General features: G+C 39.7%; 1 protein-coding gene across 1 annotated transcript in view; it reads right to left on the reverse strand.

The window, feature by feature from the left end:
* The window catches only part of nol4la (nucleolar protein 4-like a), a 41,394-nt gene that overhangs the window by 23,227 nt on the left and 1,181 nt on the right, over positions 1-16,986 (reverse strand). The window contains exon 2 of the mRNA XM_065246955.2: positions 3,677-3,829. Coding sequence (XP_065103027.1) covers positions 3,677-3,829 — 153 coding nt within the window. The remainder of the gene's footprint in view (positions 1-3,676; positions 3,830-16,986) is intronic.

Below are 16,986 nucleotides of genomic sequence, written 5' to 3' on the forward strand. Positions count from 1 at the left end.
GTGTGTGTGTGTGTGTGTGTGTGTGTGTGTGTGTGTGTGTGTGTGTGTGTGTATATATATATATATATATATAGTGTGTATATTCTGTGTATTTATGTGTGTTCTGGTTTAATTGGATTATTAGAAGCTTAATTACTTTTCTTAACTTACAAATAAAATCAGCATTATAGTTTAATAAAACATATCTGAATGTTTGCTATAAAACAAACAGCACATTGCTAGTGTCAATTTAAAAAAAACGTGTCCAATCTAATTAGCAAATCAGTCTATTTTTCAAGCGTTTGCATTATACATTATATAAATATATATAAATGCGTTTACATTTCTGACTTCATCTGTAAAAGTTCTCGGTACACCACGCACACACTTTTTATTAGTAAGTGAGTTTTTCATTTAAAAGTTAAAGGAACAGTATGTAAGAAATTTATATTAATTAATCATAAAATTGGCCTTATATGTCACTAGACATTAAGAAATCATTTTCATTTCAAATACTTAAATCACTGACAACAGCAGTCCTGCCAGGATATTGTCATTTAAAAAGTGGAGTTGCAGCCCTCAACTGATGTTTATGTTGTCATTTTGTGTATTGGCCACCAGTTGTGTGATTGCAGTACCAGTTTTAACCACAAGTTTTGTGATTGCAATACCAGTTTTGGCCACAATCCTACATACTGTTCCTTTAATAATTTGCTAAATAAACCGGTTGATATTGATGTTTTAAATGAGGTAAATGTGTTGCATGGTTTTAAAGGTGGCATTGTAAAAGCTGTATTTATCTAGGCATAGATGAATATTACAAGTTCTGTACATGGTAATGACATACTGTGAGCATCAAACACTATTGTTCCCTCCTTCTAATGTAAACCTTGTGCAAGCAAAAGACCGCTGGAAAACAGGCCAATCTCAACATAAAACAGACTGTGACGTTACAGTTGTGATGTACGCCCCAACATTAAATTACACATTAAATTAATTACAACATTGTAGCAAACAACTTGGTTTTGTAAGTCAATTCAACCAACTATCTTAAAGTTTTTGCTTGGAAAAAGTTGACATAACTTATAAAATCGTTGAAATTGTTTAACTTATTTTTTTATTAAAATAACACTATATATATATATATATATATATATATATATATATATATATATATATATATATATATATATATATATATATATATATATATATATATATATATATATATATATAATATATGGATATGTTGTTACAACGCTAAAAACAAAGTTGTGACTGCTGAGTTAGCGCTACATGCTACTTAATGCTAAATGCTAGCGTTTAGGCTGAAGTTCTACTATTGACGTTTACTTACAGTTATGTTTTGTCGATCCATACTGAAAAAAAACACAAACGTACCACTTAGAAATGTCCATTTCCAATCTCAAACATATAAAGTCTGTTTACTATGAGCTACTGACATGAGCCTCATTAAGCTCACTATGAAACATCCAATCAGAGCGGAGCTCAACATTATTATTCATGTGTTCATGACTCTTCTAAATAAGGTAGTAACAGACCATTTCATTCTAAAACAGTGGTGGGGATTCTTGGTCCAGAAAAGTTTAGCTTCAACCCTAATTAAACACACCTCAATGCAATTTCCAAGGCCTTTCTCAATACACGTTTTTGTCTGTACTTGTGTTCTTGTGTACTGTGCCAATTCCAAGTTTGCATCAAGCCAAGTTCACATAATTAGTATGCCAGCTTTATATGCCATATCACCCTGCACTGTCAGAAATAAAGGTACAAAACTGTAACTTTTCTGTCTCTGGGGCTGTGCTGTGCCCTAAGTTTCCGTTTGGTACCTTTACATGAATAAAAAACAGAATACAATTTTGGGTAGATTACCGTACCTTTAGGACCTACATTGTTATAAAATAGTCAAAATATGTACCCTAGCTGTCAGTGGGGCAGCACCCTTTAAGAAGGTAATTGTATGGACCATTGGGTACAGATATGTAAACATTTAGTACCAATATGTACCTTTGAGATACTAATATGTATTTTTGAGGTACTAATAAGCTCTCTTTGGTCCCAGCATGTACCTCTGAGGTACTAAATGAAATCCTTAGGCGCAAAGCTGTACTTTTTAAAAGGTTACAGCCCCAGTGACAGAAAAGGCACAGTTTTGTACCTTTATTTCTGAGAGTGTGTAGCCCAAGACAGCTTGCCCACTGAAGCTAAGCAGGGCTGAGCCTGGTCAGTACTTGGTTGGGAGACCACCTGGGAAAACCAGGTTGCTGCTGGTAGAGGTGTTAGTGAGACCAGCAGAAGGTGTGCTCACCCTGTGGTCTGTGTGGGTCCTTACACCCTAGTATAATGATGGAGACACTATACTGTCCTTCGGATGAGATGTGAAACTGAGGTCCTGACTCTCTGTGGTCATTAAAAATCCCAGGATGTCATTCGCAAAGGAGTAGGGGTGTGCCCGGGCATCCTGGCCAAACTTGCGTTTGGATGCTGCACATTGGTGGTGGTTGAGGAGAATCCCCCTTTCATATGTAAAGCGCTTTGAGTGCTGCAGAAAAGCGCTATATAAATGTAACAAATTATTACTCATTATAAAACACCAATGTGTTCTTGATCCGCTCTTTTTATCAAGGATGCATCAGGAGGTGAGTTGTGTGTACTTATGACAGCCAAGTTTGCCAGAAACAAACGTTTTGTATTAAAATAGTGTAAAATAAATGGTTGTGTTTTATATAATTTTTCATTGTGTAATAAATACATTATAGCTAATCAGCATATGCACGTGTTACCTGAACCACATTTTTATATTTTCAAAACAAGCAGAGTTTTTTTATTTTATATATTTCCTATATTGTAAAAATACATTACAATAAGAATAGCCGGGACTGCACGTATTGGTTGGACTAAATGATGACCTCAAGTACTCTGCTGTTCCATTTGCTATATCACCGGACTCGGGTCCTACTCCGTAGTCGGGTGTTCGCTTTTCTGAGTTTGAACTTGGCCGCAAGTCTGAACTTGGCATTCTTGGTATTGAGAAACAGCCCAAGTAATCCTGCAGGCTTTGATTAGATTTTTCAGGTGTGTTTTATTAGGGTGTAAGCTGAACTTTGCAGGTCACATACCTTCTATGTGGATATCAGAGAACAATTTAAGATATTATAATCAATGTATTATTTTCTAAAAAATGTTATTGCTCAAAGTTGTCCTTCATTCACCATTGTTTCAAATAACGGTGAGGTGCGACACACATGCATGCACACGCACACACACACAAATTGTTTTTGACACTTTTTATTTTGAGAACCAGTGGAAATTGAACAGAAATGTTTTGAAGGGATGGAGAAATGGTAAGTGTGCTTTTTCCTTTCTTCTTTAAATATGATACAAAAAATATATCTGACACCCTTTATGGTAGCTATAGTGCATTAATTGTTAACAAATTCAACCTTATTGTAAAGTGTGACCAAATAAATTAAATGAGGGCATTATAGATGTTTCTGCACATAAAACCTACGCCAACCCTCAGCACTAACATTTATGATTAATATGGCTAATAATTTCATGTACTTACATTTAAAGATAACATTTTAGGTTATGTGTATATCCGTGCATATAACTACTGAACTTATATACTATTGAAAAAACTGTTGTTATGCAGTAGACTAGTACTGTGTCTTACCGCCTTGTATGTCTTTTTCTGACCGGCGTGTTTGGGTGCTCTACCGGGATCCGCCCCCATCTCCACGTGCATGGCATAGATGATATCAAAAAAATCCTCTACCACAGCGACCCGCTTCAAAGAGCTGTCTTGGGATGCCCCTCCATCTGAACACTGCATTTTGAAAAAGAGAGAAAGAGAGAGAGAGAGAGAGAGAGAGAGAGAGAGAGAGAGGGATATATTACAATTATGTTGCTGAAGGCAAAAAAATAAGAAAAGAAAGAAATCGTTCATTCTATTCATACTTTATTATTTATTGTATTTAGTTTTTCAAGGTTGATGGTCTCATGCTGTAATTCTCCAGGTTAACGTTCCTATTTGCATATTTACAAGGTCAGGTTAGACAAATACTCTTACTTATCATTATGTAAAACTGCTGCTACATAAATCTGCGTAGGATGTTTTGGGTCTCTGAAACTTTTTTGTACCAGTGCATTGCAGTCTGGTTTGGCAGGATCAGAATTCAAAGCCATTCTTGAGAGCCAAACTGAACTCTGGGTGCACCATAAACAGACCAGCATCTTTATAGGATATCTTTATGGCTTTGTGTTTTCATATAACTTAGTTTAAGGTGCACTCTCCACACTTATGCTGATCTCAGTCACTGAAATGGCTCCTGAATGCGTCCATTGCTGCAGGGCTTTATGAGTATCACCCCTGGGGTTATGGTGACTGTGTATAGGGCTAAGTGAGTCTAACAGTGCAGTGTATTATTCAGACTTTCATTGATCTGAATCTAATATTAAGTCTTCCACACCTCAAGTGGTTTCTTAAAGAATACTGCTTCCATTTCGATTTGTGTCTGTGTGCGTTAGATGAAGAGAAACAGAGTGTGGTTTTCAAACACTTTGTGCAGCATTTTAAAAATAACTACTTTCTTTGCCACAGACATACACACACAGACACACAACCGGCATCACCTCCCACCACAAGCACCTTCAACCCTGCTTTCCATAAGGCTGACCCTGTCGCTATGGCAACTGCCAGCACTCTCAGGCAGGTGTGTGGGGCAGCAGGTCATGTGACACCTGCCGGAACTCCAATCACTAAGACAACCGTCTTATTTTCCAAATGACACCTGTCCTTTGTCTTTTTCTTGTACTCATCTTTTTTCATATTTAACCTCGCTTAAAGAAGAAAAAAACACTAAATGAAATTGGAAAACTGATGACCGGTCGACTGCAGGTTTCCAAGACTGCTATTGGTTGGATTGAGTGGATGACCCAATATTATTGTGGCTGTCTTGTGAGGATGCACAAACAGAACAGTGATGTGATGCCACAGAAAACTGTATCCAAAGTCAAAGAAAACATCAAAGAAATGACAATTTTCAACTTTAACTGCTTTTTTTACTCAGACATCGACTATATATTATATTAGGTCATTGTTTTGTACTTTCAAATTCTATAATGAAAATAAATTAAGTTATCTTGTAACTGTTACCTGTTTTCATATGGGCAGCAGGTGTGTGTGTGTGTGTGTGTGTGTGTATGTGTGTATTATGAAGAAGGAAGCACCAGTCAATCTCCTTCCTCTTTATATATCATCCTTTTTCTCCACATCTCCCTTTCCCCCCTCTATCATCCTTATACTGTGAATTCCTTCTTAAATTCCCTATTTTCCCTTTTTCCCTCTATAACCATGAGGCATATCTTCATTCTTCACTTCTACTGTCCCGCTCCATATTCCCTTTCTCTTGCTCCCCCTTTCCCAAGTGCCAGGTAATGAAGGTTGCCATGGCAACTAAAACCAGCGCACAGAGCGGGCTCGCTTTAATCCGGCCCTCTCCAGCCGCCCGGCTCATGCATGCGTTCCCTTCCACTCGTCATAATTATCACTCTTATTATGCCACGATAAGGCAAACATGCACCAAATTCACGAGGTGACCACGCCACACCTACAATATGTAGATCCTATCTCTTTCTCTCTCTCTCTCTTTCTCTCTCTCTCTCTCTCTACCAAAAGAATATTCAGGAAATGGTCCCTTTAGGCGACAAGATGCTTCAATACCTCAGAGAAATTTGTGAATGTAGCCAGCGTTTATGTGAGCTTTGTGGCTCTGTCCTACAAACATCTTAATCTCAGCTCGATTGCTCCATTCCGGTTGCTTTCACACACGCATTCACTCACAGACATAAACATTTTTTCCACCCCCATTCTCCTCAATCTGAGGGTGCATCACAGTCTGAGACAGACTTGTGTGGGTGACTAAAATAGGCAAGCAGGCGATCAGGCAATCTGCTCAGTCCTATCCAAGGCCTAACTTGGCCTAACGCTGACACCGTGTATATCTACACAGGGGTCAGTTCAGAGTATAATGTTATGTGGTAGTCACCGTGTACCAAAAGAAAGAATTCAGAAATTAAATAAGTACAGGGTTATGTACAGTACAGTTAGCTGGTCACATAAATGCAAAAATAAACCCACAGTGCACAGCGGGAGGTCTGGTCACACGTTCCCTAGAGCGTTTTATTATGACATACATTATCACATTTATTATGTGACTGTTACCATAATAAATAAATGGACGGTTATTAAATATTAATTTGAGGTAAAGTTACTTTATTATGTGAGTGGAAAGAGCTCAATAGGAAAATGGGGTCTATGATAACAATTCAGCAGTCACTGTAACAAAATATAACCCGTATGACACAACAGACCAGTCAGAGTCAAAGATTCCAGAGCAATGGGTTATGAAAAAGATAACTATTACAGAATGCTTGCATCTAAATATTTGAAGATACAAAAGGACCATTACTAATGCGATAAACAATAAGTTGTTGTGGCAGCAAGTACTGCATGACTCACACACACACAGACACAGATAGACTCTGAATGTATTCGCTTCAGTCATTAAGCCAGATCAAATGTACACACCTCGCTCACAAAAGCTTAGTGTTTAGATTCTCAGGTTGGGCCGGCTATTTGTTCCTGATGTGGGGCAACAGCATCTGTGTTTGAACTGAACGTGTTTAATCATTAAACCGCTGTAGAGTTGAACTAAAGTGTGTGAGAGTGAGCAACCACTGCTGGGCCTGAAACTGCATGATTTCATCATCCTCTCATCATTTTAAAGAAGCGTTGTGAATTGTCAGCAGCAGCATTCAGCATTTCCCTTCTTAAACTCTACCACAGTGTATTTCTGTGTGCATCCCCTTCTCTCTCTCTCTCTCTCTCTCTCTCTCTCTTTCTCTCTCTCTCTCTCTCTCTCTCTCTCTTCACTTTTTTCTCTATACCGGGCAACTCTTTGCTTTTTCCAGATGTGGCATATTTTTTCAATCCCCCTTTTCTCTTCTCTATCCTATTCTCTTTCTCCCTGCTTTTTTCTCTGCCTTTCTTTTCCTCTCTCACCCGTCCCGCTCCAAACAGCTCTGTTGCTAGGAGACTAGAGGGGCTGATTCGGCAAGCGGCCACCCCCGACCCCCCCACCCCCTCTGGCAGTCACACACACACACACACATCACAGTGAACAGTCGTACACACACAGGGGCAGTGAAAGGAGGGGGCATTAGAAAGGAGGCAGCTGGGTCACACTCACACACGCACTCGTGTATGCACTGGCCAGCGGAGAAAAGGAGCCCTAGCAAATATTTGCAATGAAGATGATAAAGAAGAACCGACAGACTCGGGCAGTGCAACCAAATGGTACCGATATGACGAACTGGATGCGTAAGATGCATGCGACAACAATGACAAACACACTCAGATAAATGATAAACCCTTCTTTAAAGGGATTTTTACAGTGATGCCATAGAAAAAAACATTTTTGGTTTCCCAAAAACCTTTAGAAGGAAAGGTTATTAAAAGAGACATTTCTTTCTTACCGTTTTAGTCTGAACTTTTCCAACTACACAGAGAACCTTTTGTGCAACAGAAAGTGTTAAAGGTTCTTTAGTACCAGCCCGACAAATACAATTTTATGAACCTTTACTTTTTTTCATAAAAAATATGCTCATTTTCCAGCTCCCCATTTGATTTTTACAGTTTTGGAATCCATTCAGCTGTCTCTGTGTCTGGCGGTACCACTTTTAGCATAGCTTAGCATAATCAATTGAATCTGATTGGACCATTAGCATTGCACTAAAAAATAACCAAAAAGTTTTTATATTTTTCCTATTTAAAGATTGATTCTTCTGTAGTTACATCGTGTACTAAGAAAAATTTAAAGTTGCGCACTACCGGAAATAGTCCCCTTGGTTACATTCAATAGCAGGGGACTATTTTCGGCTGCTGCGTAATATCACTACGCCTGCTGCAGCCATGTTACGGCAGCAAAGTCCTTGATTATTACGCCAGAATGAAAATATAATTCCTAGCCATATCTGCCTAGAAAATCGCAACATTTCATTTTCCGTTGGTCTTAATACACAATGTAACTACAGACGAGACAAGTTTTAAATATGAAAAATATCAAAAGTCTTTTTTTGTGCGATGCTAATGATCTTATCAGATTCAATGGATTATGCTAAGCTATGCTAAAAGTGCTAGCGCCAGACCCGGAGATCAGCTGAATGGATTCCAAAATGGTAAAAAATCAAATGCTTAACTCTAGGGGAACTGGAAAAGTTGCATATTTTTAAAAAAAAGTGGAGGGTCCCTTTAAGAGTGAATGTGATTGGGACAGAGCTAATGTGTTTTTCTTTATCCAGACGTAATCATAAAAATAATAAATGAACAAACCGTTCTGTGACTCAATAGGTGGAGCATTACGTTAGCAACGCAGAGTCCCAGACACACATACTGATAAAAACTGTATAAATTGAATGCACTGTAAGTTGCTAAGAATATAATGTAATTATAAATATCCAAAATAAATGTTACATTCAAAACCATGAGTCAGATCTCACCTGTTGTCTTCAATCCACAGTTTCCCGTATTATTATTCAAGTCGCAAAAGCTTTTGGATGAGTTATACTCGCTAAAGTTGCAATCGTAACAGTGATGCTGAAGTTGCATTCGTGTTAGTGATGCTAGCATTTGGAAGCACCACTAACTGTATCGGAGATGATTTAGTGTAGTCCGACCTCAAATATCTAAACACTTAATATCCAGCTGTATATTTATGAATTGGCTTGTTTGTTAAAGCTGCCATAACACATTAAAGTGATATAGTGCTGGAGGGAAAAAAAATGGGGTGAGGAGGGGTGGAGGGGTGATATTTGTATTACAGCGGAAAAGCCAGAAATGTTTGTGTGTGGCCGTGAGAGACAGAAAGAGGAACTGTTTCAACAGTGCAGCCGATTCAGATTAGCTTGCTGCAGATCTGATAACAGGTCACTTCTTGAAGTCCCATTTCCATCCTGAGAGGCCAGCAGCAGGTGTGGACCCACAAATCATACAGGCACCACCTTTCAGCAGGAGGTGGGAGATTTGCAAGAGGTAAGGGTGCGGTGTGAATTTGTGTGTGTGAAGGTCAAGAAAAGAAGGATGAGGTGTAATCCCTCTGTTCCTCTACTCTTCTCATGTCTCCTTCCTTTTCAATCATGTCGCCCCCTCCATACTTTAAACGCCTCTCCACCTCCCTGGCACTGTCAGTTCAGGTTGCCCCCCCCCTCATTAAATCCTGTTCCTCACTCGTTCCTCATTCCTGACCCCCCCATGTTATTCAGCTCCTAATTCTAACTCTGACATCCATCTGTGCATGGATGCTCTCAGCTCCACGTACAAGTATGCTCATCCCTTACATTACATTACATTATCTATCACACCTGTCACTAGAAACAGGCCTCCCTTAAATTGTCTTCAGCTAAAATATTAAGAACCAAGCATTCAACCCATATCGATCGACCACTAATTACCAACCTCAACTGGAACAAATGTAGTTACGTGCTGAATAAACCCAAACCACAAAAATAAAACACTTGTTTGCCATGCTGGTATACAGTAGATGTGTTTTTTAAGGTGTCTGCTTCGTCATGTGACCCTGGTGTCATGGTGTAATTGTGGGATGGGAGGGGGGGCGCCGACAGTGAGACAACCGGACAGGATCACAACGCTAATGAGAGACTGCAGCAGTTAATTACAAAGGAGAGATAGAAAGAGAGAGAGAGTGGCATTGAGGGTAGGGAGGGTGAATGTGAGGAGGGGGTGATGGAGTGAGACACTCTTTTGTCCCAAAGCTGCATCCTCCCAGAATAGAGATGGAGAAGGATTTGATTCACTCCACTCACACACACATATACAAACACACATGTCCTCTCTGTGCAGCTCAGGGAGGCAATGTGTACCGGGACTGTGCCTGTGTGTGGTAATCTGTGTAGGTGTGTAGTAGCTGTGTGTATTTGTAGGAGCTTTCTCTGTGGAAGGGGGGAGGCCCTGGAGCCAGTTAAAAATGGTGTTAATTTCTTCTCCTATGGGAGAGGAGAACAGTCTCTCCATGGCAACAGAGAGAGAAGGAGCCAAGGGGAGGAACACCAGAGCACCACCATCCTCGACCCTCTCTCATCACATACACACACGTGTAGTACACGCAAAGATAAAAACACAGAAACGTAAATGTACATGGGCCCTGAACGCACACTCATGCATGCATTCACAGATGTACAAACCTACCGCACCAAATTTGTCTATAGGTTCCTAGACATATATACAGCTTGAAATGCTATAAACAATCATAAATCATGAAAAACTGGATTTGCAAAAATGTGAATTTTTGGATTGTCTCAAACATCCATTTCAAGTAGGCTTCTCACTTCCAAGACAGAAACTGAAGTGGGTCAATCAAGCTGTGTGTGTAGTGTGCTGTGTATATGATAGTGAGAAATGTTTTTGCTAAATCTATGTTAGACCTGGCAGATTATTTCTGGGATTTGATTTCTGGCAGCTAATTACACAAACTTTATGTCAAGGTCCTGAAGCAGCAGGTGGAATCAACTTTGGTAATTTTTCCAAGCCCCTCACAAACTTTTATTTAGACCTTTATGGTACTGTGAGTTATTAGGTTTTTGCACTGTAAACTTTACGAGGTTGAACAGTGAACTGATTTTAACAGTGGTGGCTCATGACTGCTCATCCGAGGGGCACTAATTCAAAATAAGTGTTCGGAGTGTCATGTGTGTTGCTCGTGTTTTCAAAATATGTGTTTGTTGCGTCATGTGAACCATGTGCATCACGTGTTTTGTCAAAATAAGTGCCTGCTGCACACGCGTCAAAACCGTTTATGATAAAAGAGACGCTCACATTCACAAAATACACGCAAGACACTCCCTTAACAGTAAACTCTGAATACGCATGAGATTATGTGAGTATCTGCCAAACGCAAGCGCCTCTTTTATCATAAACCCTTAAGATGCGTCTGCAGCAGGCACTTATTTTGACAAGACACGTGATGCGCACACGATCTCTTGACGTGCAGAACACATATTTTGAAAAAAGGAACCACACACATGACGGGCTACATACATCAAGCGCCCTCGAAAAAAGAAGTCACCGTCCACCACTGCTTTTAAATGTTTTGTGTCACCAACATCACCAAACAGAATCAAAAAAATAAAAATTTCAAACAGGTTTCTTTCTCCAACCTGCCACTATTGGTCGAAAAAAAAGGAAAACAGCAGACAGTCCCATGCTGATTGGTTGAGACAGTCTTGGTAATCTTTTGATGGCACCCCAGTGCCAGTGTTTACACATTTAGGGGCAAATAAGCCTACAGATGGCTACAGTAGTCGCATTCAGCTGGGATGGGAGAAAGTATTTTATCATTTAATAATGTTATAGAATTCTGCATCTATGCAAATAAACAACATGTGATGTTTTTTGTGTCTGTGGGCACTGTTGCCCCCTGTTGCACTGTTGCGTGTGGACAGTGTGATTGTTTTGCAGATCATATGTGGTCAGCACCGTGCTCTCTGTTGGATTTTCATGTATTAACCTGCCATTGCAAATGCATCATGCAAAACGTTAGCGTTCATGCAAATGACTGGTAGATAAAAGGCCACTGTTGAGGTAGAGGCAGCTAGTGTCTTTGGGTTTGGAGGCGTGGGGAGAGGGCCGAGGGACGATCTGTTTAGATCCCCTTTTCTCGGAGGCTCTCTACAGATACGCTCAGTAATTAATCACTTATCATAATGAGATTTTTCCATGACTTTTTCTCCAGCATTATGCTAATAATGGAATGAAAAAGTGGTTTGCTACAGTTCTCCTTTCTCTCATTTGTGTACATGTTGTGTACATGTGTACTCTTGTTAGCTGTCATTTGGGGTGATGTGTATTTTTAAAATCAGTCTTTTAAAAGCAAAAGTTCCTTTAGGATAGTGGACATTGGGTTTCATTCACTAAGCAAGCATACGCACAAATTTGTTCGTAAAATGTACGTACGGACGTTTTAACTTACAAATCACAAAACACACCATAAGCATACAATGCAACATATGTGACCCTGGACCACAAAACCAGTGGTAAGTTGCATAGGCATCACTTGATTTTTCAGAATATTTTAACCAAATTCTTTCAAAAAGTGGTGGGGACAAAATTTGCCATTTCAAAAAGTGATGGGGACATGTCCCCAGCGTCCCCAGTGTAAATGACACCTATGTTATAGATTTTTTATATTTTTTCCTTGTTCATGATTATTGTGTACAGATGAATCTTGTGTTGACCTGCAGCATTGAGTAAGAGAGCACAGACACTTAAAACCACACACATCAATTAAAATGTGTGTATTTTTTAAAATACCTGTAGCTTATCTTTACCAACAAAGCTTGAACACATTTACCTGCTATTGTAATATTTTATCTCACGATTCGGTATCTGTAGGTATTTTTAGTTTTTATTTTACACTTTTAGTTCATGTTTTGTTTTTTCAAATGTTTTCCCAAAATGCCCTCATCTGAGACCCAAGCCCTTTGACAGTTATGTTGCATTAGGTTACAGGTATGATGTAAGACATCACAGCTTTTCGGAAACAACTGTTTGCTTTGGTATCGCCCCATCGTCCCTCACTAGATATAACAGAATGAGCGAGTTTCTTGACCAAAACATTTCAGCAGCTCAGAGAGTAAAAACATGCTCACGGTTCTCTTGCTATGGGCCTGTACTGCAGAACACGGACTAAACCCCCACACTGCCACATTCACGTACACGGCGATGAGGATATTTCTGTTTCTGTTGGCATAGCAACAGAAAGCAATCATTTCCCTCACTTAAAATCTTGCGGCATCCTTTCTTCTCCTTTGCCCTCTTAATAAGAAAAATCATTTAAAAAAGTCTCTCTCACTGGACTCTTCTGCAGTTTCCGAAAAATCGACTAAGATGAAGAAGGAAAAATTAGCGGTAGGGGACGGAGATGCGGGCAGCGCAAAGTCACAAAATTAAATATTTGGTGCATATGTGGCAAGTTTTTAGACTTATTATCGAACTCTAAGTGGTCGCAAAAATATACTGTCTATGAGATTGAGTGATTGCGTGAGAGTGTGCTATTGCTCCCGATGTTACCCACAGGACATAACAGGTGATAAATGAAGTTACACCCCCTCACAGAGAGATAAAGCAACAAAGAGAAAGAGTAAAAAGAGGATTGTGTGTGTGAGAGAGAGAGAGAATATTAAAGTGATACACAGAAAGAGTTTGACAGACAGAGAGCAGAGCAAGCCCTGCAGCTGAATTCGGCACCACTCTCATAAAAACAAAGTCTACAGTGGGTCTGTGACACAACAGATACATATTTAATAGCTTTATAAATGATCTGTACTCTATGAGCACAGTCAGCATTGACAGTATAACATACACAACAATCAAGGCTTATTTTGCTCTCATCTTTCCCTCCCATCTCTAAACTGATGAACCCGATCTTGCGACAACCCGAAACTTTTTTAAGATGAATTCACAGCTATTTCGCCAAATAGTTATGAAAAGTCATGATACTGAGCTGGACTTATCTCTCTTTCTCTGCGTTTCTGTTTGTACTTCCTCTAACTTTCTCTTAAAACCACACAGGATACCCCCCTAAAATACACACAAAACTCCACCTCCAGCCCTGAGTAGCCCCTTGCTTCACCATCTCTCACTCCTCCTCACCCGCATAAACTGAAACTTGGCACATTCATGGAGCAGCTGCATCAGTGAGGCCCTTTGCCACTCTACAACATCCCACTCTGCACTGGGGTTGCAACCCACACCATGGCACCCTGTAGCACTGGCACCAAGGGTGCGGTGAAGGGAAAGAGAGTAAAGACACTGTATACATGGGAGGGTAAAAGGCAAAGAAAGATGGATAGGAAAATGATCAGAAGGGCTGGCAAGGAGCACCCTGGATGAAGTCAATTTATTTGTGTTTACTACTGATAATAAAGAAAGAGATGGATAAAAAGGAGGGGAGAGAGTGAGAGATAAGAGAGGCAGCCTCATACACTATCTCTTACCCAAAAATAGTTCACATACACATACAAAGAAGCAGGAAATAAAAGTAAAACCAGGAAATAAATGTAAAGAAAAATATGCATAAAAAAAGCACACATCTACAGTTTGAGGTCTAATAAAATAAACAATTCCAAACCAAATGTATCAATAAATGCCTGTGTTGTAAAATGTTCACATGATTCACAGTTGATTTACAATTTGCGACATGTACACTGTGTAACCAAATAGATGATATGCCACACTTTGTCTGTATCTTATTACTGTAAAAGGGTCCCTCGTTGCCTCAGTTCCTCTTATTATTTGGCTCTGTTCTGTTTGTTCTGTCTTTGTTTGTTGTCTAATTTGCGTATATAGAGAAGGTTGTGGAGGATCCCCTACTGTTTAATCCTTAATGAGATAATAACGCTGATGTGAACATCTTTCTCTCCGTGTATGTGTGTTTGTGTGTGTGGTTACACTTCCTTGTTTTTGGACACTTTGTGTCATGCTGATTGGTGAGGGGCACAGCAAGGTTGGTATAAGAGGAAGTGACATCACATCAGCTAAGTTTACATGCATTGCCCTTTGTATCAACGCTATCATGTTTCATAATTCAGAACATGCAAATTATTTAGTTTGTGTAGAGTAAAATATTAAGAAATATGTTTATATTTATCATCACATTAACATTAAAAGCCTATTTTCCTAAGAACACAAAAATAAATTTTGATTAAGCAGCAAAAATAGGACAACTCACCAAACTAAAATTAAATGGGTTCTGAACTATGTGGTTGAAACCAACATGCAAGCCACCGCTAAAAAGCACATTTATAACTGGACTCAAAACGTATATAGCACATGTGACAACTTCCTCGTGTGACAACTAGCTTTGCTCTCCATATATACGGCTATAGATCATATAAACTCTTTCACATGATGAAACTGATCATCTGTGTGACTGACAGATCGCTTGGGAGATGTAGTGTGTGTCACAAAGTGACAGAAGGCCTTAAGAGGCTCCATAGAGGCTCCAGATGACTGGTCAACAGTATAACAAACGTTGACATTAGGGAACTGATAAATTATGATTGTAAATGCCAGTGTGTACAGATTTCAGATCCGCCACAGTTTACATTTCTGTAGAGAAAGAGGGAGACTGGTGGGTGGAGTGTGTGTGCATGGGGGGAAAAGTTCTCAAATAGGAATTCTTAAATGTAATCATGAACTTTACATTCATATCAGACTTGCACATTTATTCCATTACGAGAGCAATTTATGAATAAGGAACATGTAATTGCCACAGGCTCAATGATCGTCCTTTGGGTTGTTAATCCCACACGCCTGTGTTGAGGGTTAACTATGGCAAGAGTTATTCCTATGTTCAGAGTTCTGCCTCATTTCATCTTAATACAGTCTTATAAATTAAAAGCATACTGGGAGCTGCCTGTTAGGAGCTGTCAAACAGTTACATAGCAATTATCTGCTATAACAAAGATTAATTAATGCTAATTTAGCTTTGGTTATGTGAAATTAGGGTATTTTTGTTATATTTTTTTTCTATACATTTCACGCAGTGGGTCCTGCTGGCATGAGTGCTGAGGCTGTTTTCAAATAATAAAATGACACAGGGATTGAATACTTAACAGGTATGAACAGTCATTAAAAATGCTAATTAAAAACAATTTTATCACCATTGTTCTTAATATATGTGCTTATTTTTCTGAGACTGAGGTGTGCCAGTCTCTGAGGAGTCGGTCCCTCCTGGCTGACAAACAAAGGTCTGTTGGTGGGACCTCTTGAGGGCAACACTCAAAATGGTGTCTGTTCTTGACACTAGTCTGAACAATGACAATATGCACCAGTGATAGGGTAGGACCTCCTAATTTTCAAGAAAATAGCCCATATATCTCAGCTATTACTGTACAATGAATATGATCACATTTTAATGATTTAATTAAACATCTCTATTTGCTCTAACGTCCATTTGTTTCATGGATCTGAAAGAACAGCTATTTACGGTACTTTTAGCCGGCTATACCCACAAGACTGGATATTTAATTTTTCCTCCAGAGCTTTGTGACCCATCCTTTTCATGCATATGGAAATAGTACACGTCTATTCTTTTTGTGCAAGACTGTGCATATTTTGTGCATCAAAGTACTTCCTAATGAAATACGACACTGGTTTTGCTCTGGTTGTCTTTCTAATGATGAATCCTGTCACAGTCCTGGGATGTGTGAAAAAAACGCACGCATTCTGGAGCAGAACAGGTAGGTTACCAGAGCAACGGGTGCCAACCGTCCGCTCCGCCCTCATCCGGTAAAGAACAATGCACAACCGCGTGTCCTCTCCAGAATAAAATAACCGAATAAAACTTATAAGGTTTGTATTTATTGTTCAACGTATGTCATGCCTCTAAAAGATACAAAGATCACCAAGCGCGAAAGGATGTCAGTGCCTGATATGCCCACAGGAGGAGGATGGTGCGCGAGACCCTCAAGTGGTCCAAAAGCGAAGTCTCTCAAATACCCATTGCACAACGGTGCGTCCATCTTTCGACACGTTCCCAAAACCTTTACATCATTTTGACAGTGTTTTAACCTCTATTACATCGTCAGCCCCTCGGGCAAACTACCTTTTGCGCACGCCCCCTCTACACCCCGGTATTCCCAATAATTGGGTACACCAGCTCTCCATGCGCGCGCTCCCTCATGTCATTGTCCAGTGTTCGTCACGATACAAACAAAAGTAAAACAAAAATACGATGTGAACCACGTTGTCTCAATCAATATTATTGTTACATGCTGGGATGGAAACAGGTCACGTTGTGATTTTCAGTGCCATCCCGTCAGCAGGACAACGTCATGGTTTTTCGTCAGGCGGCGCGTCTCGGGCGAGATACCATTACTACACCGCCGTTATTGCTGCGAGGGACC

Source organism: Paramisgurnus dabryanus, chromosome 11 (genome assembly GCF_030506205.2).
Source record: "Paramisgurnus dabryanus chromosome 11, PD_genome_1.1, whole genome shotgun sequence".
Taxonomy (NCBI): Eukaryota; Metazoa; Chordata; class Actinopteri; order Cypriniformes; family Cobitidae; genus Paramisgurnus; species Paramisgurnus dabryanus.